The sequence below is a fragment of the Eublepharis macularius genome, chromosome 2 (assembly GCF_028583425.1).
Source record: "Eublepharis macularius isolate TG4126 chromosome 2, MPM_Emac_v1.0, whole genome shotgun sequence".
NCBI lineage: Eukaryota > Metazoa > Chordata > Lepidosauria > Squamata > Eublepharidae > Eublepharis > Eublepharis macularius.
In genome coordinates, this window is record NC_072791.1 from 141,330,079 (window position 1) to 141,351,802 (window position 21,724).

At 46.1% G+C, this 21,724-nt stretch overlaps 1 protein-coding gene across 5 annotated transcripts in view; it reads left to right on the forward strand.

Moving 5' to 3' along the window:
• Window positions 1-21,724, forward strand: part of PPP6R3 (protein phosphatase 6 regulatory subunit 3) — a 180,290-nt gene that overhangs the window by 46,360 nt on the left and 112,206 nt on the right. For all 5 annotated transcript variants that reach the window (XM_054972443.1, XM_054972444.1, XM_054972442.1 and 2 more), the window contains exons 6-9: window positions 1,133-1,198; window positions 16,122-16,234; window positions 17,213-17,326; window positions 17,689-17,818. In XM_054972443.1, coding sequence (XP_054828418.1) covers window positions 1,133-1,198; window positions 16,122-16,234; window positions 17,213-17,326; window positions 17,689-17,818 — 423 coding nt within the window. The remainder of the gene's footprint in view (window positions 1-1,132; window positions 1,199-16,121; window positions 16,235-17,212; window positions 17,327-17,688; window positions 17,819-21,724) is intronic.

Genomic DNA, 21,724 nt, shown 5'->3' on the forward strand with positions numbered 1-21,724 from the left:
GGGTTATTGTGAGGATACAATGGAGAAAAGGTGAATGATGTAAGCTGCTCTGAGTTCCCACTGTAGAGAGAGTGGGGTATAAACGAAGTAAATAAAAATAGCTGAAGATGAGTGGCAGATGAAAGATAGGTTCATGAGTGGGTAGGAAAAAGAGAAGGAAGCAGGGAAAAGTGAGGATATAGAGGTTGCCAGTGCAGGAAAAATGGAAATAGTGTAGGGAAGAATACAAGCAAATATGTGGTGCTCACCGCAAGTCCTTGCAGGTTCACCTCTGCACAATGGGGCCTGGCCTAGTAGCCAGCAGCACACAGCTGGACTATAGTTTTCCCAAGTAGAAGGTACCAGGGGGAGGCAAGGAGGAAAAGCTGAAGACAGGGACAGATAGAGGTAGCTTGACTGGTAGGTGAAAAGGAGAAAAGGAAGCAGGAAAAAAGGAGAAGCTATGGGGGCTTTCAGGGAAGGGAAAGAGGAAACAGTGTGGGGAGGAAATGAGATCCCCTCCCCACGAGTCCTTATGATATGAGACTACTACCACCACTTCAGTCATTCCTTTTCATTGGGAGCATCATTGCTCCCAACTCCCTGGTAAGCCAAATTATATTTTGCTAGTGAGAGACGATGTTTAGAATAAATTGTGTCTACCATGCAGATTGTTGCCTTATCTCAGAGAGCGCTCTGTATAACCACTTAGTCATTTTAAGAGTAAATGTAACAAAATTGTACACTTATAGGTGGATTCATTGTGTACTCCTGATTTGGTTTTCTGAGAATCTGCTTGCATTTTTCAGAAGAGCCTTTTTTGTGTTGCTTATCTCAGAGACCAGCTAGGGTTTCAGCTGCAGAGCCATCCAAGTTATGAGAGATTTCTTCAAGAACATTCAGGAAAGCCACTGGATCCATCAGTCTCTGGGCCATGTTATTAGGTCGCCCAGCCCAGCCCACGTTCTGGTGCTTAACGTAGCATATTATATTTGGCTTACGTGTTGCTCTCTGATGCTGACTATGGTGTTCCTTCTACAGATTAATAGGATCTTAACAAATGTTTTAATTTTAAGAGTGAGTGTGTTATACAATAGTTAACCTATTCTGGAGGGTGAAAATACTTTTTAAAAAAAATTACATGTCTCAACAGTGGTTGAACGAAGAGAGAATTATCCAGCGACTTGTGGAAATTGTGCATCCTTCTCAAGATGAAGATGTAAGGAATATTTTTAGTTCATATAATTGTTAATTTTGTGAGACAGCTTAAATCTTTTTGCATATGCTTGTGCTTGACTGCAAAATCCATATGTTCTGATAGTCGTCGTCCAGAGCTATGTAAAAAGTGATCTTATTTTAGAGCATAGGACCCCAGCCTAGTTGAAACTGTGGACAATTTTGAAAGTTTGAGAACACTGAGTGGGCACCATAGCAGATGGCTGCTGTGGGAGTTGGGACTAATAAAAACTTGTTAGGTGGTTAGGTGGTTCCCCTCCTATGATAGCTGTTTCAATTGGTTGCTCCCTGTTGTCACAAAGATAATGTGTGTAAGGATGCCAGGCAACTCTCAAAAGACTTCACTTCAGGAGTTAAAGTTCTTTATTGATAAGATGCCTGTTTTATGCACTTACACCATCATTGTTAGGACTGGTGGCTACAGGCAAGCCTAAAACATATAAAGGTTCCCCACGATTCTTCCTACTTTCCCCTCCCCTCCTTCTAACAGTCCTCAACTCTGCAAGCAGGCTGTGGGATTCATAGACTTCTCAAGGCCAGGCAGTTTCCCAGGCTAGGGAGTTCCCAGGCTAGGGAGAGATTACAGCAGGAATCAGCAACCTCTTCTCATTCTCAGTTTCCCACCCCAGTGATAGAATCACAGATAGAATCACTACAACAGCATCATCTTCAGCTGCAGGGATATGACAGGTGATCCTGAGCACCTGACATCATGCCCCCCCAAAGATCAGTCCCCCCTGCCTTCTCCGGATATTTCCTATGGAAAGCCCGAACCAACTTCACAGCTCTCACATCAGTGGACCTAACCCATTCAGCTTGGCTTTTTGAAAAATGTTTCCATTTTATCAGATAATACAGCACCCCTCTCTTCCACTTAGAGTCCAAAATGAGCTCATCCTCTTTTTTAAAAAAAAAATTTTATTGGGTTTTTATAATATATAGGGAGGGGTTACAACAGGCCATAAGCATTTATGAGATTCACATACAAGACACATAATCATCCATCTAGATATAAAAAGCCATTATATATGTAATTAGTGCCCCATATACCTTCAAGATTCCCTTTTATTAATTTCTATATTTTTAATCCACTTACTCTGTAGCTTATATTTCTAGTAATTTTTCTTTTGTGCATATTACAGCTGGATCACATTTCACCTCTTTTACCTTTTAATCAGGGATCTTAGATCCATAATCATTCTAGGAGTGGGAGGTGGATGTAGCAAAACATACAATATCAGCAGGACAGTAATATACCTCAACATAAAGATAAGAGCAATTTTTATATTAATTTCCTCTTTCTTATATCTGTTCTGGCCATGCCTTCCAAACTATATATGTGTGTGTGTGTGTGTGTATCTTTCATCTATTTTGTTCTAGCCAAAACTATTTGCTTGGGTTTTCATATTGATAAGACTAGGGTGGTCACATAACTATATAGTAAAAACACAATTTTTCCTTTTAAAGATAGTAACTCCTTCATCTATTTTATTTTGACCATCTGGACTTATTTACTTGGGTTTTCATACTCGTAAGGTTAAGAAGAGCAGGTGGTCATTTAGCTTAGACAGTATTTTATATTTTGAGAAGGAGTACAGTCTAAGTACATTTAATAAACTCCAAAGACCCATTAACATAGACTATATGGTGTTATATAAAAAAGAGAAAATAAGGAAAGAAGGGAAAAGCTATTTAAGTAAGAGGTTAAGTCTGCATTAATAAGTCCTGATATGTCCCAAGATTCTGATCGTTGTTTTTTCTTCTCTCTTCATGAAAAGTGGTACATCCAGTCCTTAATCCCTCTTTCCCCTTTCAGTACTGGCATACTTAATTATTTCCATGCAGATCTGCTTTTTTCTTCTTCTTTCTTCGTGAGACGTGGTACATCCAATCCCTAATCGATCTGGGCCACCAAAGGTAGATTCCCTTGTCTTCCAGCCATTTCTGAAGGAGATCAGTATGGATGTAGTTACTCCTCTGCTTATTTTTCTGTTTTAAGATCCGCTGCATTCTTTTCTCCCTTTCTGTGTTGGGATGCCTCTTTCTCTCCGTGCAGGTCTGGTTCGTGGCCCCGACTTTTCTTTACTAAAGTTTTGTGTCTTGAAGGGGACGTCCTGATAAGATCACCCATTTTGCAAAGTGTGTCGCAGACTGATTTTCCCTTCATTTGGCTCGATTTTCCTTTCAGTTAAGTCTGTCCCTCCAGAAATTTTTTCTGGATTGTGATTTCTTGTAATCCCTTTATCCTTTTCCACTCCAAATATCGATCAGCTTTAATTAGTAACTCCGTCATTATTTTAGACATTTTTTGGCAATTCTAGTTCAACAGTAATGTCATTGATCATACATTTCACTTGAAAAGAACCCAGATACTTCCATCCTAGTTTTTTACTGGGTTGTGCTTCTCTTAAATTCTTTGTGGATATATAAACACTGTCTCCCACCTTCAGGTTCCAAGGAGGTGAATGCTTGTTGATACCTGATATAGCATCTCAGGCAGTTTCCCAGGCTAGGGAGTTCCCAGGCTAGGGAGAGATTACAGCAGGAAAACAACCACTTCCCATTCTCAGTCCCCCCCCCCCCCCCGGTGACAGAATCACAGACAGAATCACTACAACAGCATCTGCTTCAGCTGCCGGGGTATGTAGGAGTCATGTAGGAGCCCATTTTTCCACATGAATGGCACGTGACTTATCTCAGAGGATCGAACCCCCCCCCCCAGTTCTCTCTAAACTGCCATAAGGAGAGGAACTTAGCTCTTTTGCTCCATTCAGTTTGTGATTTGTATTGTGATTCTTTAAGCTTCTTTGGACTTTTGGATTGCATTTGACTTGCTGTTTGGATTTCAGACTGATGTTTGGCAATATGAGTACTGCATGAGTGAATTTCTGTTTTCTCACTACGTCTCAGGCACAGGCCTTGTTCAAAATAATGTGCCCAGTGTTCCACCAAGATGACACATTTGGCTGTGTCTCCTCTCCTGTGATGAAGGCCACAATGTTGGCGCCTGCTCAGTATGCTAACAGTTTACACTACAGGCGAGGAATGAAAGAGTCTTATGGCTTAAAGCTGCTCTCAGGGAGCGTTGTTGTGATTCCTCAACAGCAAAACCACCTACTTCTAAGGAGCAGCCCTCTCTGGCAGACCTGAAAATGACACAGCCTTCAGTAATGCCCGATTGCCACTCCAGGGCTGGATCTGTGGCCTCTTCGCGTTCAGTTGCAAGATCTGACATGAAATGCACAAAACCTAGCTCTTCCTGCGTGTCCTCGGATCTGAAGCATTTCTCCAAGCCTCTGATGAGAAAGCGTAAGAAGGTTAAACATATGTTTCAATCAAAGTTGAGGTTGGAACTGAAGTTGAGGTCAGAACTGAAGTTGAAGTCCACTTGATGTCGACCTCTGCAACTTCCTACGGAGCCAGATGACGTGATTTTGGTTCCTCCTCGGACCCAATCGCTACATTTACACTCTTCAGAGAGGGCTTGCAAGAGGTCTAACCTCATCTGATGCAGGATCCACCTGACTGGGTGAGGGATTCCAGTTGAGAACCTACGCCGCTTTTGGATCTGAAGTCATTCAGAACCGATTCCGTAGCTCCCCCTCGTCAGAGTCGACATAGATCCGAACACCAGTATGTGGATCTGGGAAGGTCGCTAGCAGATCAGCATCACCATGCCTGTTGTGTTTCCCCTCGCTACACTGTCATTGGCCAGGAGATCCAACAGTCTTCCAACACTTGGATCCAAGACCTTCAACATCCTCAGAATGGCCGTGGCTACCTTCACCATCACCTGCCCAACTGCAAGCAGTCTTATGATTCTGAGGATGATGATGATGAACCACTACAGGTGGCATCAGAGGGCGAATCCGAAATGGCATTGGATCCATCCCTGGATGAAAATGTTGCCCCGTCTGCTGGGTCGCCATTCGAAGAGTTGAAGAACTGTGCTGAACAAATGAGAAGAATGGCTATGACTTTGGAGCTGCACCTATGGCTCAGGGCAAGTTCCTGAGTAGGCTGTACAATTATATTTCTGCATTTGTGGCATATCCATAGTTGATGGATTAGACAAGGTCATCCTCAAAACTTGGGAAAGGCCAGCTGAATTACCCGTAACATCCAAGTATATTGAATCAATGTACAAAATAAAACAGGACATTAGCCTTCCCTGTTTAAACATCCGCCACCCTTCTCCTTAAGAACCGAGGAGGTCCAATGCCATTGCCTGGCATCGCATTTCGCACCCCCTGACAAAGAGGTCAGGAAGCTCAATTCGCTAGGCAGACACCAGTATTCTGTTTCTGCACTCAACCTGAGGATTGGTAACTACCAGACAATTGTGTGGGGGGGTTGCCAACTCTAACTCTGGGAGAAGCTCAACGATTACATCACTGACCTACCAAAGAATAAGAAGACCATGATTGAGCTTTTACAGATGGAAGGTGTGCGTCTCTCAAAGCAGCAAATGAACGTGGGGCATCATGCGGTAGAGAAATCTGCAAAAGGGATGGGTGGCGTCATCCTGAAGCAATGACTCTCTTGACTGAAGTCAGCTGCTCCTCCACTGTTTGCATCTGGCACCAATGATGTATTACTACAGAAGAAAAAGTATTGGCAGGTGGCAAAATCACTTGGTATTCTACCCATGGAACAATATACCTATAAATCCATGTACTTTCCAAGGCAACAATATCAGCCTTATCAACTCTACAACAGGCCTTACAGACAACCCCAACACAACCAGAGCTCAATCCAATGGGCGTATCATCCTTCTCAAAATAACACGAGGCATAGGCCTAACAGGTCAAAGCAGTAGCAGACCCAAAGGAAGGAAAACTAGAGTCCTTCTAAGCCTTTCTGACTTGTTGCCGCCACCTCTAACCTAGACTACTCCTTCAGAGATCAGCTTTTGGCTTATCTACAGGAGTGAGAGTTGATAACATCTGACTCTTGGGTCTTAACCATTGTACAAAATGGTTGTGTGTTAGAGTTTGTGACACCACCTGATTGCATTTTGCTATCGCAGGCTGTTAATAATATATTGTGTGAACTTGAAGGTGAGATTCAAACCCTTCTTAAAAAGGGTGCAATTGTAGAGGTCCAGGAGGCAGGCACAACGGGATTTTTCTCTAGATTCTTCCTTGTCCCTAAAAAAGATGGAGGCCTTCCTTCTGTTCTGGATCTAAGAGGTCTAAATTGGTACCTCAAAGCTTCAAAATTTAAAGTGGTCACTTTGGCTGTTGTCCTGTCCTTTCTAAATCCTAGTGATCAGTTTGCTGTCCTCGACCTCAAGTATGCTTATTTTCATGTGGTTGTCAGAGAAGATCACAGAAAATACTTTTCCTTCAAATACTTTGATAAGGTTTTTCAGTATACAGTACTGCCCTTTGGCCTTTCCAGTGCACCCATGGTATTTACTAAGTGTATGGCTCTGGTTGTAGCATGCCTGAGAGAGCAAAGTTGCTCTATTTTTCTATACCATGTTGATTGGCTCATTTCAGCATCATCGAAAGAGCAACTCCTAGAGAATGTATCACTAGTAGTGAGCACCTGTTTGCATTTGGCTTTGGTTATCCATAAGTCTAAACTGGAACCTTCCCAAAGAGTGACCTATATTGGATCAGTCCTTGATTCTGTGTACAATAGGGCATATCTACCACCTGCAAGGGCTCAAACTATTAAATCACTGGTATCCATATTCTCTAAGAATCGTTTTCAGCCTGTATGGAAAACACAGAGATTATTGGGTAATTTGGCAGCATCTACCTCAGTGGTCCTGTTTGCACACCTCAATATGTACACCTTACAAAATTGATTCGTAAGACTGTCAAGTGAATGTTTTCCTAACCATAGGTTTTCGGCGCCTAAAGAAGTGATCAGGTTCCTGCATTGGTGGTCTGTCAGTTCAAATCTGTTCAGGGGTGTGCCTTTTGGCATAAAACACCACCTGGTTACGATGACAACTGATGCCTCTACTCAGGGTTGGGGTACACATTGTGGACCTAAATCGATACAGGATTACTGGTCAGTTAAAGATCAGTCATTGCATATTAACATATTAGAACTGAAAGCCGTCCGCTTTGCTCTTGTCTCTTTCACAGCTCTGCTTTGAGGCAAGGAGGTGCAGATCCAGACCAAAAACACCACTGGCATATATTACATCTGCAAACTGGGAGGCATGGTCTCCCTGGCCCTTTGAGCGGAGGCTATGGCCATCTGGAACTGGGCAATGTTTCTCTACAGTTTCTCTACATGCCATCCATATTGTTGGCTTAGAGAACTCCAGAATGGATGTCCTGAGCAGGGCCCTAAGCGTCAATCATGAGTAATCTCTGAAAGAAACCTACCTCAACCACATTTTTGCCATATGGGGTGTCCCTAATGTGGACCTGTTTGCCACAGCTGTCAATACCAGGTCCCCAGTATTCTGCTCGTTGGCAGGGAGAGATCTCCAGTCCATAGGGGATGTGTTACAACACACATGGAAAGGCCAGCTGTTCTCTGTGTTCCCACCAGTTCCACTGATACCCAGGGTGCTCTGCAAAATACAGCAGGACAACATGGATTATGTTCTTATAGCCCCATTCTTGCCCAGATAAATTGGGCTGCCAAGGTTACTAGGGCTGTCCAGGTAGACATACATTCAGCTACTGTCGACCCTGGACATACTCAGCTGCGGAGAATTGTACCATCACAGTCCCAGCACATTACACCTGACAGCATGGTGCATTCGCACAGGTACCTAATTATCTTTAGAGGTCCAGAGAATACTGCTTAATGCGAGGAGACTGCCCACAAGGAGGTCCTACAAAGCCAAATGGAAGCGCTTTCTCCATTCGGCCCAGGCCAGGAACTTTTCTGCAATAGATTGCTCCTTACAGAGTATTTTGGAGTACTTATGTATGCTGAATTCGGAGGGCTTAGCCTCATGTTCCCTAAAAGTCCTCTTAGCAGCCATTTCCGCCTTTCACAAATAAATTGAAGGGAAAATGGTGTTCTAACTTCAAAACTGTCATCAATTTTTAAAAAGGATGTTCAGCTTGCACCCAGCTGGATCACACCCTGTTCCACAGTGGTCTCTATCTTTGATCCTATCCTAAGTTATGCTTCCTCCCTATGAACCCTTGGCAACATGCTCACTTTAATTGTTGTCGCTGAAGGTGAGCTTCTTATTTATTTATTTATTTATTTATTTATTCAATTTATATACCGCCCATCCCAGGGGCTCTGGGCGGTGAACAGTTAAAATTGATAAAAACAAAACTAAAATCAATATACAAATAATAAAACAAATTAACAAGGTGCAGTGGTAGGGAGAACCTTCCCCACCCCAAAGGTGGGAGGCCGACATGGCACCGCCCCCTTCAATCACCAAACGCCTGGCGGAACAGCTCTGTCTTACAGGCCCGGCGGAACGATAATATGTCCCGCTGGGCCCGGGTTTCCATTGACAGAGCGTTCCACCAGGCTGGGGCCAGGACTGAAAAAGCCCTGGCCCTGGTTGAAGCGAGGCGGGCTTCCTTAGGGCCGGGGACCACAAGTAAATATTTATTCGCTGATCGGAGCGATCTCCGGGGAACGTACAGGGAGAGGCGGTCCCGAAGATATGCCGGTCCCAACCCACTCAGGGCTTTAAAGGTAAGAACCAACACTTTGAACCTGATTCGGAATTCAACTGGAAGCCAGTGCAGCTGGCGCAGGACAGGTGTGATGTGTGACTGGTAAGGTATACCAGTCAGGACCCGTGCCGCCGCATTCTGGACCAGTTGTAGTTTCCGGATCAGGCCCAGGGGTAGCCCAGCGTAGAGTGAGTTACAGTAATCTAGCCTGGAGGTGACCGTTGCATGGATCACTGTAGCCAGGTCCTGGGGCGTCAGGTAGGGGGCAAGTTGCCTGATCTGACGAAGATGGAAAAATGCAGACTTGGCAACCGCCGTGACCTGGGCCTCCATCGATAGGGAGGCATCCAGGAGCACACCCAGACTCTTTACCACTGGCAAAGTTGCCAGTGGTATCCCATCCAGGGCAGGGAGCTGGATCCCAACATCTGGCAGCCCCGGTCCCAGCTGCAGGACCTCCGTCTTCACTGGGTTCAATTTCAGCCTGCTCTGTTTCAACCATGCCGTCACAGCCTCCAAAGCTCTGGCCAGATTGTCTGGGGCCGTGTCTGGCCGGCCGTCCATCAACAGAAAAAGTTGGGTGTCATCCGCGTATTGATGACAACCCAGCCCAAACCTCCGCACCAACTGGGCGAGGGGGCGCATATAGATGTTAAATAACATTGGGGAGAGTATCGCCCCTTGGGGAACCCCGCACACCAAAGGGTGACGGGCCGATAGATCTCCCCCGAGCGCCACCCTCTGTCCCCGACCCTGGAGAAAGGAGACCAGCCACTGTAAGACTCTCCCCCTAATCCCCACGTCGGCAAGGCGGCTGGCCAACAAATCATAGTCAACCGTGTCAAACGCTGCTGTGAGATCAAGTAACACAAGCAGCGCTGACCCGCCTCGATCCAGATGCCTGCGAAGGTCGTCTGTGAGGGCAACCAAGGCTGTCTCCGTCCCATGGCCAGGACGGAAGCCAGACTGGAATGGGTCCAGGACTAGAGCATCATTCAGGAATTCCTGCAGTTGTACCGCCACCGCCCGCTCAATCACCTTGCCCAGGAACGGGAGGTTCGACACTGGGCGGTAACTGGACGGGTCAGTGGGGTCCAAAGATGGTTTTTTCAGGAGGGGCCGCACTACCGCCTCCTTTAACACTCCTGGAAAAACCCCAGAGCTCAGGGAGATGTTAACAATGGCCTCCAGATGGTCCTGTAGCCCCTCCGAGCTGGCCTTCACCAGCCAGGATGGGCAGGGGTCCAGAGGACAGGTGGTTGGCCTCATCCCCTGCAGGATCCTGTCCACATCGTCCTGAGAGAGCAGGCTGAAATGGTCTAATACGGACCCAGAAGACGGCCAAGGGGTCTCCAGTTCCCTTACTGTATCAACAGTGGGTGGCAGGCCACGGCGAAGGGACAAGATTTTACCCGCAAAATAGCTCGCAAAAGCCTCGCAGCCAATAGTTGAATTAAGAATTTGGTGGTCTCCCTGAGAGAGGGAGACCAAGGACCGAACTGTTTGAAATAATTGAGCCGGGCGTGAGCTAGCGGATGCAATGGAAGCAGCAAAGAAATCCCTCTTTGCTGCTTTCACTGCCACCTCATAGGCTTTCATAAACGTCCTATAAGATGTTCTTGCCTCTTCGTCGCGCCCCCGCCTCCACACTCGCTCTAGTCGTCTCAGAGACCGCTTCATCTGGCGAAGCTCCTCGGTAAACCAAGGAGCTACCCGTTTGCGGGCTCGGAGAGGACGGCAGGGGGCAATAGCGTCGATGGCTTCGGAAAGACGGCCATGCCAATCATCCACCAGTTCATCTAACGTACTGCCAGGGGGCATCGGATCCCGCAGAGCCGCCTGGAAACCAATTGGATCCATAAGCCTCCGCGGGCGAGCGTAAATCCGCTCACCGCCCACCCGGGAAAGGAGCGGCATGCTCAGACGAGCCTTCAGAACAAAGTGATCTGACCATGGCACTGCATCATAGGCATCCAAGACCACCATCATCCCTGCCCCAAAAATCAAATCCAGCGTGTGACCTGCTTGATGTGTGGGAGCCGAAACAAACTGGGAGAGTCCTAGGGCCGCCATGGAGGACACCAGGTCAATGGCCTGCATGGAGGCATCGTCGTCAGCATGGACGTTGAAATCCCCGAGAACCAAAAGTTTCGGGAATTCCAAGGCCCAGCTGGCCACCGCCTCCAAGAGACCAGACAGGGAAGATGCAGGTGCAGTAGGCGGTCGGTACACCACGCATATTGCCAACCTCTCCTCGGCGTCCAACACTAGGCCCACACAATCAATGCCAGTAATTTTTGGGGTGGGGAGTGGTCTGAAGGAGAAAGACTCCGGAATGAGCAAAGCCACGCCTCCCCCCCGACCACTTGTCCGGGACTGGTGGAGGACCGTATAACCTGGGGGGGCTAGTTCTTTCAAAGCGACCGTCTCGCCCTCCCTCACCCATGTCTCGGTCACGCAAGCCAGGTCCACATTCAATGCTGCAAGATAATCTTGCAGCGTTTTGGTCTTATTATTTATGGACCTGGCATTGCACAGCGCCAGTGTCGGAGAGTGGTTTAATATCCTAGCCCCACAACAGGTATATCTTGGGATGGGACGCAGATTGGAAGGGCACCGAGCCCTACCATGTCTCAATGCCCTTCCCTTCCATAATCTGCTCCCACCACCATACCTCCCGCGTCCCCGGATCACTGGGATCCCCGACCCCAAGCCGGCCTCCTCACCAATGAACATAGTGCTAACCCACCACCCTCACAAAATCAACAGCCCACCAACTATCACAGACTAAGCTATCAAACATACACAAAACCCCAATACCCTACCAAATTAACAACATAGACTACAGTAACTAACACACATAGTATAAAAACAATAAACAGTAACAAGGCGAGCAGTCCCCTAGCAGCAGTCTTATAGGCTGGAGCAACAAGGGGCGGGGCCGGGCAGATGGAAAGCCCAGCCCTTGATGGAAGCAGCTCCCTTGGCAGCAGCAGCAGCAGCAGCAGCAGTGCAGGCTACAACAACCTTTGTAGGCTGGAGCAGCACGGGGAGGGGCCAGGCAGATGGAAAGCCCAGCCCTTGATGGAAGCAGCTCCCTTGGCAGCGGCAGCAGCAGCAGTGCAGGCTACAACAACCTTTGTAGGCTGGAGCAGCACGGGGAGGGGCCAGGCAGATGGAAAGCCCAGCCCTTGATGGAAGCAGCTCCCTTGGCAGCAGCAGCGGCAGCAGTGCAGGCTACAACAACCTTTGTAGGCTGGAGCAACAAGGGGCGGGGCCGGGCAGATGGAAAGCCCAGCCCTTGATGGAAGCAGCTCCCTTGGCAGCAGCAGCGGCAGCAGTGCAGGCTACAACAACCTTTGTAGGCTGGAGCAGCAAGGGGCGGGGCCAGGCAGATGGAAAGCCCAGCCCTTGATGGAAGCAGCTCCCTTGGCAGCAGCAGCGGCAGCAGTGCAGGCTACAACAACCTTTGTAGGCTGGAGCAGCACGGGGAGGGGCCAGGCAGATGGAAAGCCCAGCCCTTGATGGAAGCAGCTCCCTTGGCAGCGGCAGCAGCAGCAGTGCAGGCTACAACAACCTTTGTAGGCTGGAGCAGCACGGGGAGGGGCCAGGCAGATGGAAAGCCCAGCCCTTGATGGAAGCAGCTCCCTTGGCAGCAGCAGCGGCAGCAGTGCAGGCTACAACAACCTTTGTAGGCTGGAGCAACAAGGGGCGGGGCCGGGCAGATGGAAAGCCCAGCCCTTGATGGAAGCAGCTCCCTTGGCAGCAGCAGCGGCAGCAGTGCAGGCTACAACAACCTTTGTAGGCTGGAGCAACAAGGGGCGGGGCCGGGCAGATGGAAAGCCCAGCCCTTGATGGAAGCAGCTCCCTTGGCAGCGGCAGCAGCAGCAGCAGCAGTGCAGGCTACAACAGCCTTTGTAGGCTGGAGCAACAAGGGGTGGGGCCGGGCAGATGGAAAGCCCAGCCCTTGATGGAAGCAGCTCCCTTGGCAGCAGCAGCGGCAGCAGTGCAGGCTACAACAACCTTTGTAGGCTGGAGCAACAAGGGGCGGGGCCGGGCAGATGGAAAGCCCAGCCCTTGATGGAAGCAGCTCCCTTGGCAGCAGCAGCAGCAGCAGCAGTGCAGGCTACAACAGCCTTTGTAGGCTGGAGCAACAAGGGGCGGGGCCGGGCAGATGGAAAGCCCAGCCCTTGATGGAAGCAGCTCCCTTGGCAGCAGCAGCAGCAGCAGCAGTGCAGGCTACAACAGCCTTTGTAGGCTGGAGCAACAAGGGGCGGGGCCGGGCAGATGGAAAGCCCAGCCCTTGATGGAAGCAGCTCCCTTGGCAGCAAGCAGCCAAGCTTCTTAGCGGTTGTCATTTCAACAGGTGAGTTAGTGAATTGCCAGCACTTAGGTCTGACCCTCCCTTCCTTCAGATTCATGGTAACAGAGAATTCCTGAGTAGGGGTGTCTGATTCAGGTTTCTGTTTCAGGATAAGTACCAGAATCGGACCCGATTCATAAAGATTCGGGATTTCCAAATCGGGCCCCGTATTGCAGGCCTGATTCGGGAATCCTGAATCAAAGCTTTCCGAAGTGATTCGGGTCGCTTTGGAAAGCTTTGGGGGCTTTTAAACCCTGTGCCCTTGCTCCAGCTGAGTGGTGGGCTCCACCAGTCAGCTGGAGCAAGGGCAGCGGTTTAAACTTTAATGTGCCCTCCATGCTGCTTGCAAGCGGTGCAGGGGGCTCATTAAGTTTGCACCATTGCTCCAGCTGACTTGTGGGCTCTGCCAGTCAGCTGGAGCAAGGGTGGGTGTTTTACTACCACATAAAAGGGCAGTGGAGAAAAGAAGCACAATATCTTGCAAAAGGGCTATAACCCCATTTCCCTATGCTACTTTGGGACTGTTCCTCTATCTCCCCACTCAAACATACACCTTTTGCATAGCAACTTCCTTAGTCTTACTAGTTTTTTAAAAAACATTTTTACTAGCCCACCTTCCTGGGAATCTGGCTCAGAGGTTTGAGGTGGGTTTTTAAAGCAGCCCAGTGTGCAGCGATTTGGGCAAAGGGCAAGTAACTCCCTCCTCATGCTCCCTGCGCGTGCAGAAAAATTATTGCCTCCTTCCCCCACCTGAGTCGCTCTTTTTCACAACAGGTCTCCCTCAGGTGCCTGCGTGAGGGAGGTCGCCTTTTGCAGCTAATTTACTTCACACGTTTACCCCATTCTGCCTCTGTGAGTGTGTGTGCGTGGTGAAAGGACGGGCACAAAAGGATGGTGTGAGCGGTGTTCCTGGGCTTGTATGGGGTGGGGCGATGTTGCATCTGAGCGGAGCTAGCTGAAGACTGCCTTAACAGGATCATGTGTAGGGGCAACTGAGATATTGTGAGGAAGGGCAGTAGCAAAAAGAATGGCCTTTGTGATTTTGTTGCATGGTGGGGGAGTGTGTTCACTAGAGATTTTCAGTTGTAGGTTTTTTTGGGGGGGGGGGAGTCAGAACCAGACTTGGGTGTGTTTTAGTTCTTAGTCTTGAAAAGGGGGGGGGGGTGTTCTAAAAGCCAGCCTTCGCTCAGGAGAAGGATGGTTCAGATGCTAGGAAGAAAGATAAGCGAGCAAGCTCATGGGCAGCGTTGATGGTTGTTTGATTAATGCTTCTCGTTGCAGCGTTTTGAGAGAAAAAGAATCTTTAAGGCTTGACTGCTCAAGTACTGTGCAGTAAAGTGCTTGGGCATCGTGGTGACTTGTTTTTTTTTAAGTTTTAGAATTGAATTTTGCAAGTGGCGTAGGGGCACTTTAAATTTGTGCAGGGGTGGGAGGTTTAAACTGGAGCAAGGGTGGGGGGGTGGGGTCTCAGCTGGAACAGAGCTTCCTCTGGCTTTTTCACTTTGGTGTGCTCTGCTTTTTGTGGAGCATATTTATGTGGTTTAAATACTCAAATCCCGAAGTGGTTTGCCGCTTTGGGACTTGGGTTATTCCAGATGCATATGCACACCCCTGGTCCTGAGACCCAGTCTTCATTTCTTGTCCAAGGTCTTGTCACCCTTCCATGTAAACTAAGGTATCTAATTACATGTGTTTTTCCCAAACTCACAATCAAAAGCAGAAAGGGAAGTCCACTTTTTGGAATGCAAAAAGCGTGCATTTTATTTGCACAGAACACAGGGGTTTCATACTGATTCTCATTTATTTGTGTGTTGTGGAGGTCCAAATAAGGGTAAGCGTGCCTTGGCACAGTCTCCAGGTGGATTGTGCCTGCATATCAACAGGCAGGTGTGGAATGCCTGTTGTGTGTCAGGGCACATTCAACTAGGGCTCAGGCATCCTCTTCAGTCTTCTTGAGAGGTGTGCCTGTATCTCAATTTTGCAAAGCAGCTGTGTGGTCTTCCTCAGACACGTTTGTTAGGCCTTATGCAGTGGATGCTGAGACATCGCAAGATGTAGCAGTAGAGAGGGCTGTATTACAATCTCTGTTTAGATGATTTATACTACTGGGTTTGGTACATGGAATTGTGCTTTACTTTATAATGTATTGTAAATATATATTTACAAGGTGTTTATATGTAATAGAGTTACAACATACCTGTTATCTAAAGTTCTGGTTATAATATACTATTCGGAAGTTTGTTATGGTTCACAACAAACTTCATTTGTTGATATTGGTATGTTATTTCAGGTTCTTGTTAATAAATATACCTTGAGAGTTTCATTCCACCTCCTTGTTTTTATGTAAGCTTGGTAATCTCCCAGTGTGGGACTGCACAGAAGAATGATAAAGAAAACAGGGTTGTGCATACCTGTAAGTATTGTTTATCGAGTTCTTCTGTGCAGGCACACATCCCTTCCTCCTGCCCCACTGTGAATTCTCTGGTTTGATCCAGTTGTAGCTCGCAGCAGCTCAGGAGGACTGAGGGAGATAGTCATGTGCCCATTTAGGTGGGAAAATGGGCTCCTATGTGACTTTGGAGAAGCAGTCCCTAATAGAGCTTTAAGAAGCTATGAAAAATCTTCTGAGCCACAGGCCTGTGTGCATGTGCAGTCCCAATGTGTGCCTACACAGAAGAACTCAATGAATAATACTGACAAGTATGTACAACCCTGTTTTTCAGGGAGATGCTAGATTATATAATTCATGGGCAGAGGGGACATCCTCATCAATTTGTTTCAACCAGGTTAATTAAATATCTTAATGCTGCTTACGTTGGTTCTGGGAAATGAGTGCATCTTTCTGTATTGAATCTAATTTCTGGAACTATCTACCAGTGAACAGTGTGATTTTTTTTTGTTTACTTTTTGTTCTTGTTCAGAGACATTCAAATGCATCCCAGTCACTTTGTGAAATTATCCGTCTGAGCAGAGACCAGATGCTACAAGTACAAAGCAGTTCAGAACCAGATCCACTGCTAGCAACACTAGAAAAGTATGTTGGTGTAATGGCTTTGATCTGTGTATTTGCACACTTTTCTTAGCTTTTGAGCTTGTAAAATAGATACGTATCAGGGAGAAGAATAAGATAATTGAAGTTGAAATTCTGAAGTATGGTAGACTTTTTACTGCTTTAACAAAATAAAACGCATCATTTTTAACATAGCATTTAAAATTGTAGTATTTGGCATATCTCTGAAATTTAAAATTATAAATTCCTCAGTTTTTTAACAAGCAAAATCAGAAATACATTGAGAGCTGCAAAGTGTTGCACCCTGTGCTGTCATAACATGCTGTCTTAGTGTTTGCTATCTTAGAGGTAGGGGGGAAATTAAAAGATAGGCGAAAAGACAAATTTTGTGGTAAAAAAAAGAGAGGGTTATTTGGACAGAACCATCTCATGCAGTTGTAATAGGACTAGCAATATATTCGCATTTCAAGTTTAACTTTATATTATTGACAACATTGACCTATTTAATAGTGTATTATTATAGACATAGCATATTAATTGTGGATAAAGTTAGTTCTGTTTAAATATATGCCTGAAAATATGTTGTATAAATATATGAAGTATACACAATGATTATCATGTAGTGTTGCAAAATATCTTACATAAAAATCTTCACACTACACATTCCAAGCGAATAAAAACTTAAAAGGCATTTCACTCATTCCAAACAAGAAAATATTTCAGTTTGTTTGTTCTATTTTTTGGTGTTCCTCCATGTTTTTCTCTGGAAAAGTTGAAATAGGCCTAGAGAAGAGGACTGTGTGTTCTGATTTTTTACCTTTTCTTCTGGCCCTTCACATCTTTCTTTGGCGCCACATTTAAAATGGCACTTTGGCACAGGTTTTTACTGAAAATAGTTGACATTCTTGGGGTGGGGGGAATGAACAAACCATGTATTTGCCTCTTCAAAATGTATCTATGATAAAGAATGTTACATTTCTAACAATTGTCTTACGTTTTCAGAAAAGAAATAATAGAACAGCTACTATCAAATATTTTTTATAAAGAAAAAAACGAAACCGCAATAGTCAGTGCAATTCAGATATTGTTGACCTTACTGGAAACAAGACGGCCAACGTAAGATTGTCTTTTATTCTTCTGCCCTAATAATACCATTAATGAAATTTTCTTTTGCATATTTTTACTTTTCCTCCTTCCATCCCATAGAGTCATGATTGCTTGTGATATACCTGATCACAGTATATTCTTGCATGTAGTGAAGGTAGTGAAGATTAACAATAGTTTGTTATGAAGTACTGTAATGAGTAAAAATAAATATTGTGTCATGTTTGGGTGATAGATCACTTGAATCATGGAATTCAGTAGGAAGGTGTTTCTAAAGTATACTAACAGGAGCAATTCTAAGCTTGTTTTCTGATTTCCGAGTAGCCTCAGTGTGTTAATGGACAAATATATTCTCTTTGTATGTATGTATTTAGATTTGAAGGTCATATAGAGATTTGCCCTCCAGGTATGAGCCATTCAACATACTTAGTCAACAAAAGTGTACTAGAAGCCATAAAAGTACGACTTGCATCCTTTCATGAACTGCTGTTGGAGCCCCCAAGAGTAAGTATTAGGAATATGCATGCTGCAGAAAGTGCATAGGACACTTTCTGTAAAAACTACCTTGTTGGAAACTCTTGCCATCTTCTCATACAGATTGTGTGTGTTTGATTTTAATCCTCCTCCAGTAATAGATAAGACAACATGAGCTGGTTTCTTAGAATCTGCCTCAGTGAATATCAGATAGGTGTAATCTAATTTAGCTCCCTATTTTTCAAATATCACTGCTAATCTTATTCTATGACTTTGTATTTTACTAGATTTTATGCAGCTAATTTTATTTTGCTAGTTTCTATTATTGATTGGTTTTGTTCTTCCTGTTGTAAACCACCTCCTGAAATCTCAGTGTAGAGTGCAGGATAGAAATGCCTCAGTTATGTGACTCCAATTTTGTAGTATCCCCACTTGTACATGGCTCCTTGGTTGTCTCTTTTTCCTGGCTTGTGTCCCTGAGCCAGGAATTCACTCAAGACCAAAACATAGCAGAAGAACATGGGGAGAGGAATCTAAGGATATAAGAGAGAGGAAACTGCCACAGTTCAAAACAAATAGTTGATAGGTTGTGGCCCAGAGGCTCTACCACTCCTCCTTCCTTGACACCATGTACTTAGTATTTTTTCACATAGAATGGCTTTGGATATGATGGTTTGGAAGGAATAGGGAGTACAGATGTTTAGTATTTTCTGTTCTGTACAACTCTGCATCATTCAAAATAGAACTTCCTTGCCTAAGAGATGTTAAAATTATGTCAGCAGTTTCAACATCTCCAGGAGGTATGGGAAAGAAAGTGTGAAAGTTTTGTTTTGACTGATACAGAGCTGCACAGGAATAGTGAGGCACTTGTTTCCTACTGTACTATCACGTCTGAAGCCATTAGTTCCATCTCTTGTCTAAACATTGTTCAGTCCTTCCGATTTTGAGCAAGCATAGAAGGTTAGGGCAGGTTCTTCTTTCTCCTCACATGAACATCTCTGGTGATTGCCTCCATATGAGGGAAAGTGGTTGATTTACCTATGTTTACCTATGTTCCTTCTTCATATTATTCAACTCATGATAAACTTCTGAGCCACAGAGTCATCTTTCTTGGCCAGGATTTCCAGCCCCTTAAATACAGTGTGAAGAGCATCCCAGGTGTTCTCTTATCAGAGGAGAAAGGTATCCTTATATGGGTTGTTCCTCCTCCTTGCTCTCTGGGCATGGTATATGCCAGGGGTGGCCAAACTGCGGCTCCGGAGCCACATGTGGCTTTTCTAGACATATTGTGTGGCTCCCAGAGGTCTCGGAGTATCATCATGGCCATACGTTTTAGTTTACTTCCCTCACTTCCCTCCCTTTCCTTCTTTTCATGTCTTTCCCTCCCTCCCTTTCCTTCTTTCTTTCCATGTCTTTCCCTCCCTTTTCCTTTTTTCCTTCTTTCTTCCTTTCCATGTTGGGGTTGCCAGGTCTGACTTAGAAAATACCTGGGGAGTTTGGGGGTGATGCCTAGCAAGGATGTGACATCACTTTTGTCACTTCCAAGTCAAAGGTCAGGTTATGGCTTTTCCCAAGCTCCACCCCTTCTGATGATGTCACTTCCAGCACACTGCACCAACTCCCCTTCCTGTGATGTCACTTTCAGGACACTCCCCCAAACCTGCCCCTTCATCTGAAGTCATTTCAATGCACCATGTCTTGCGGCTCTCAAACATCTGACGTTTATTCTGTGTGGCTCTTACATTAAGCAAGTTTGGCTACCCCTGGTATATGCACTTTTTTTTTAAAGGCTTCCACTGTTGAGGGGGTGCTTGACCACCCCCCAGTCCATGCCCTGCCTGCTCTATGACTAGATGAGGTTCCACAACTCTACCATCTCTGGAGAAAATGCCAAAACTCTTCAACAAATAAATTGCTGTTGCTCCACCTACCACTCGCTAATGGTGGTAGCAGGAACAAAAAGGAGGACGCTGTCTTGGATGGAACAAGCCCAACATCAGCAGAAGTTCAGCTACCATGAGAAGATAGCTTGGCCACTCCTACCTCTGAGACACTGGGAGAAACCCAATGACAGTGCTGCTTCTTCCATTGCTGCTCCCCTCTCCCCTTCTGTAGCACCAGCAGGGACATGGGACAAACAGCAAAATATTTTTTTTCCTTTTCCTTTTGCATGTGTATGTTAAATGCCTGCAAAATGTAGGCAGATACTACCAGATGAGAGTTTCTTAGCTAGCTCAATATGTAAACTTACTTTGTTTGTATGCAAGAAAATATTTTTAAACAATGTTAATTTTTAAAAAGCATCCCATTAAACAGAGCTGCTGCTGGAAATGCTGAAGAGCTACAGTCAGAGTTATGTATATCCTCATTCCATGACAGTTTGTGATTGGCTCCATCTCCTATGCCAGCCATTTTGTGGTTTTGCCAACCACCTTTGTCAGAATTCCAAATTTGCCCACAGGCTCAAAAAGGTTGGGGACCTCTGCCATAGACTGAGGGGTGAGGACTCCTTTGCTACCTCCCCTTCTTTGTTGTTCTGTTCTCCATCCCCAAAAGAGAGAAGGGAAAGGAGGGGGGTCCTGCAGACTCCAGTGTCATTCCTTTGAGGAGCCTGGCTCCTGCTTCTCAGATCCCAGAACTGCCCATGGGACTAGCCATCACTGCCTTCTGGCCCAGTAGACCACAAGGTCTGCCCCACCAGAACTAGACACTCTGTCCTCTCTGGCCATTTAGAATTGCTGCATTCAATCCTGGTTTCAGATTCTGTGGCTTCTGATTAGGAAGAGGGGGAACAGTCAGGGGAAGGCAACTTCCTGTGTCCCGGCTGTTCCAACAGAAGGGTTTTTCATGTCTTCTGGGGAAGGTCACTTTGGCTTAAGATTTGCAGGACAAGCCACTCCTAAGGCTTGTCCTACCCTGAGGAGACATGCCAGAATTCTTTGCCAATTGTCTCAACTCCTCCTCTTCTACTGCCATTCTCTTGTCCACTGCCAATTAACAGCAGGGACTGGGATCATTCAGCCATCCCTCTCCTGTGTTCAGGTGCAGTCCTTGCCAAGGACTGGGACAACACTGTCACAGACTAAAGTGACAGAAGGCACAAGCTCTCCCTCAAGGTCTCTATCCTTGCCATTAGAGCAAGGGCAGCCTTCTCTGCTTTTTCAGAGCCTGCATCCTCTGAATAGAGGAACCCTTACAGAATGCAGCTTTTGGCTAAGCAGGATCACTCCAAACCTCCTTACAATCAAGAGAGACTCTGAATTCTCTACAGATACCAACTTGGATGCTGTGCAGCTTAGCCTTCTACATTGTCTTTCACTTTAATCTCTTTTTACTGAGAAGATGAGAACAGATTCAACAGGCCAAAACTACTTTTATGCCTCCAAAAGATCTTTCCAGCATCGGTGTTCCAGAGAATTCAGATTCTGCAAGCATCCTGGAACAGATCTTGAATTGCATTTCTTGCCTCCTCGGCCCTCTAGCCCAGGAAGAAAGCCCTTCAGCCCTTGTCACCTAGTGAGAGGCCAACTCCTGGTTTTCAGTATCACTGGGTTTCACTATACCCAGTTGAGATGGGTGCACCTGATGATTAGACAGTGCTGTGTCATAGTCTTCTGGACCCCAAGCACCTCAGTCACCTGGTGAGCTGGAGGAGATTTTGTGTGGAGGCCCCCTTTCCTTGGCTTCACAAATGTCACCAACACAGGGCCCTTCCATTAGGGCTCCCCCTTGACTTGAAAACGCTGAGGGCCCATCTCGGGTCGTAGGACATACACATCTGCCCCTGCCTGGACAACTCAGATCATAGGACCTCCTAGACATCCAAAACTAACAGGTTCCTGTAGATCCCCCAGATGTACACCTTCAGACTCTCATAGACCATCATTCATCTGGAGATGTCTATTGACATTGCTCAGTCTTCTGTCTCCATGCTTC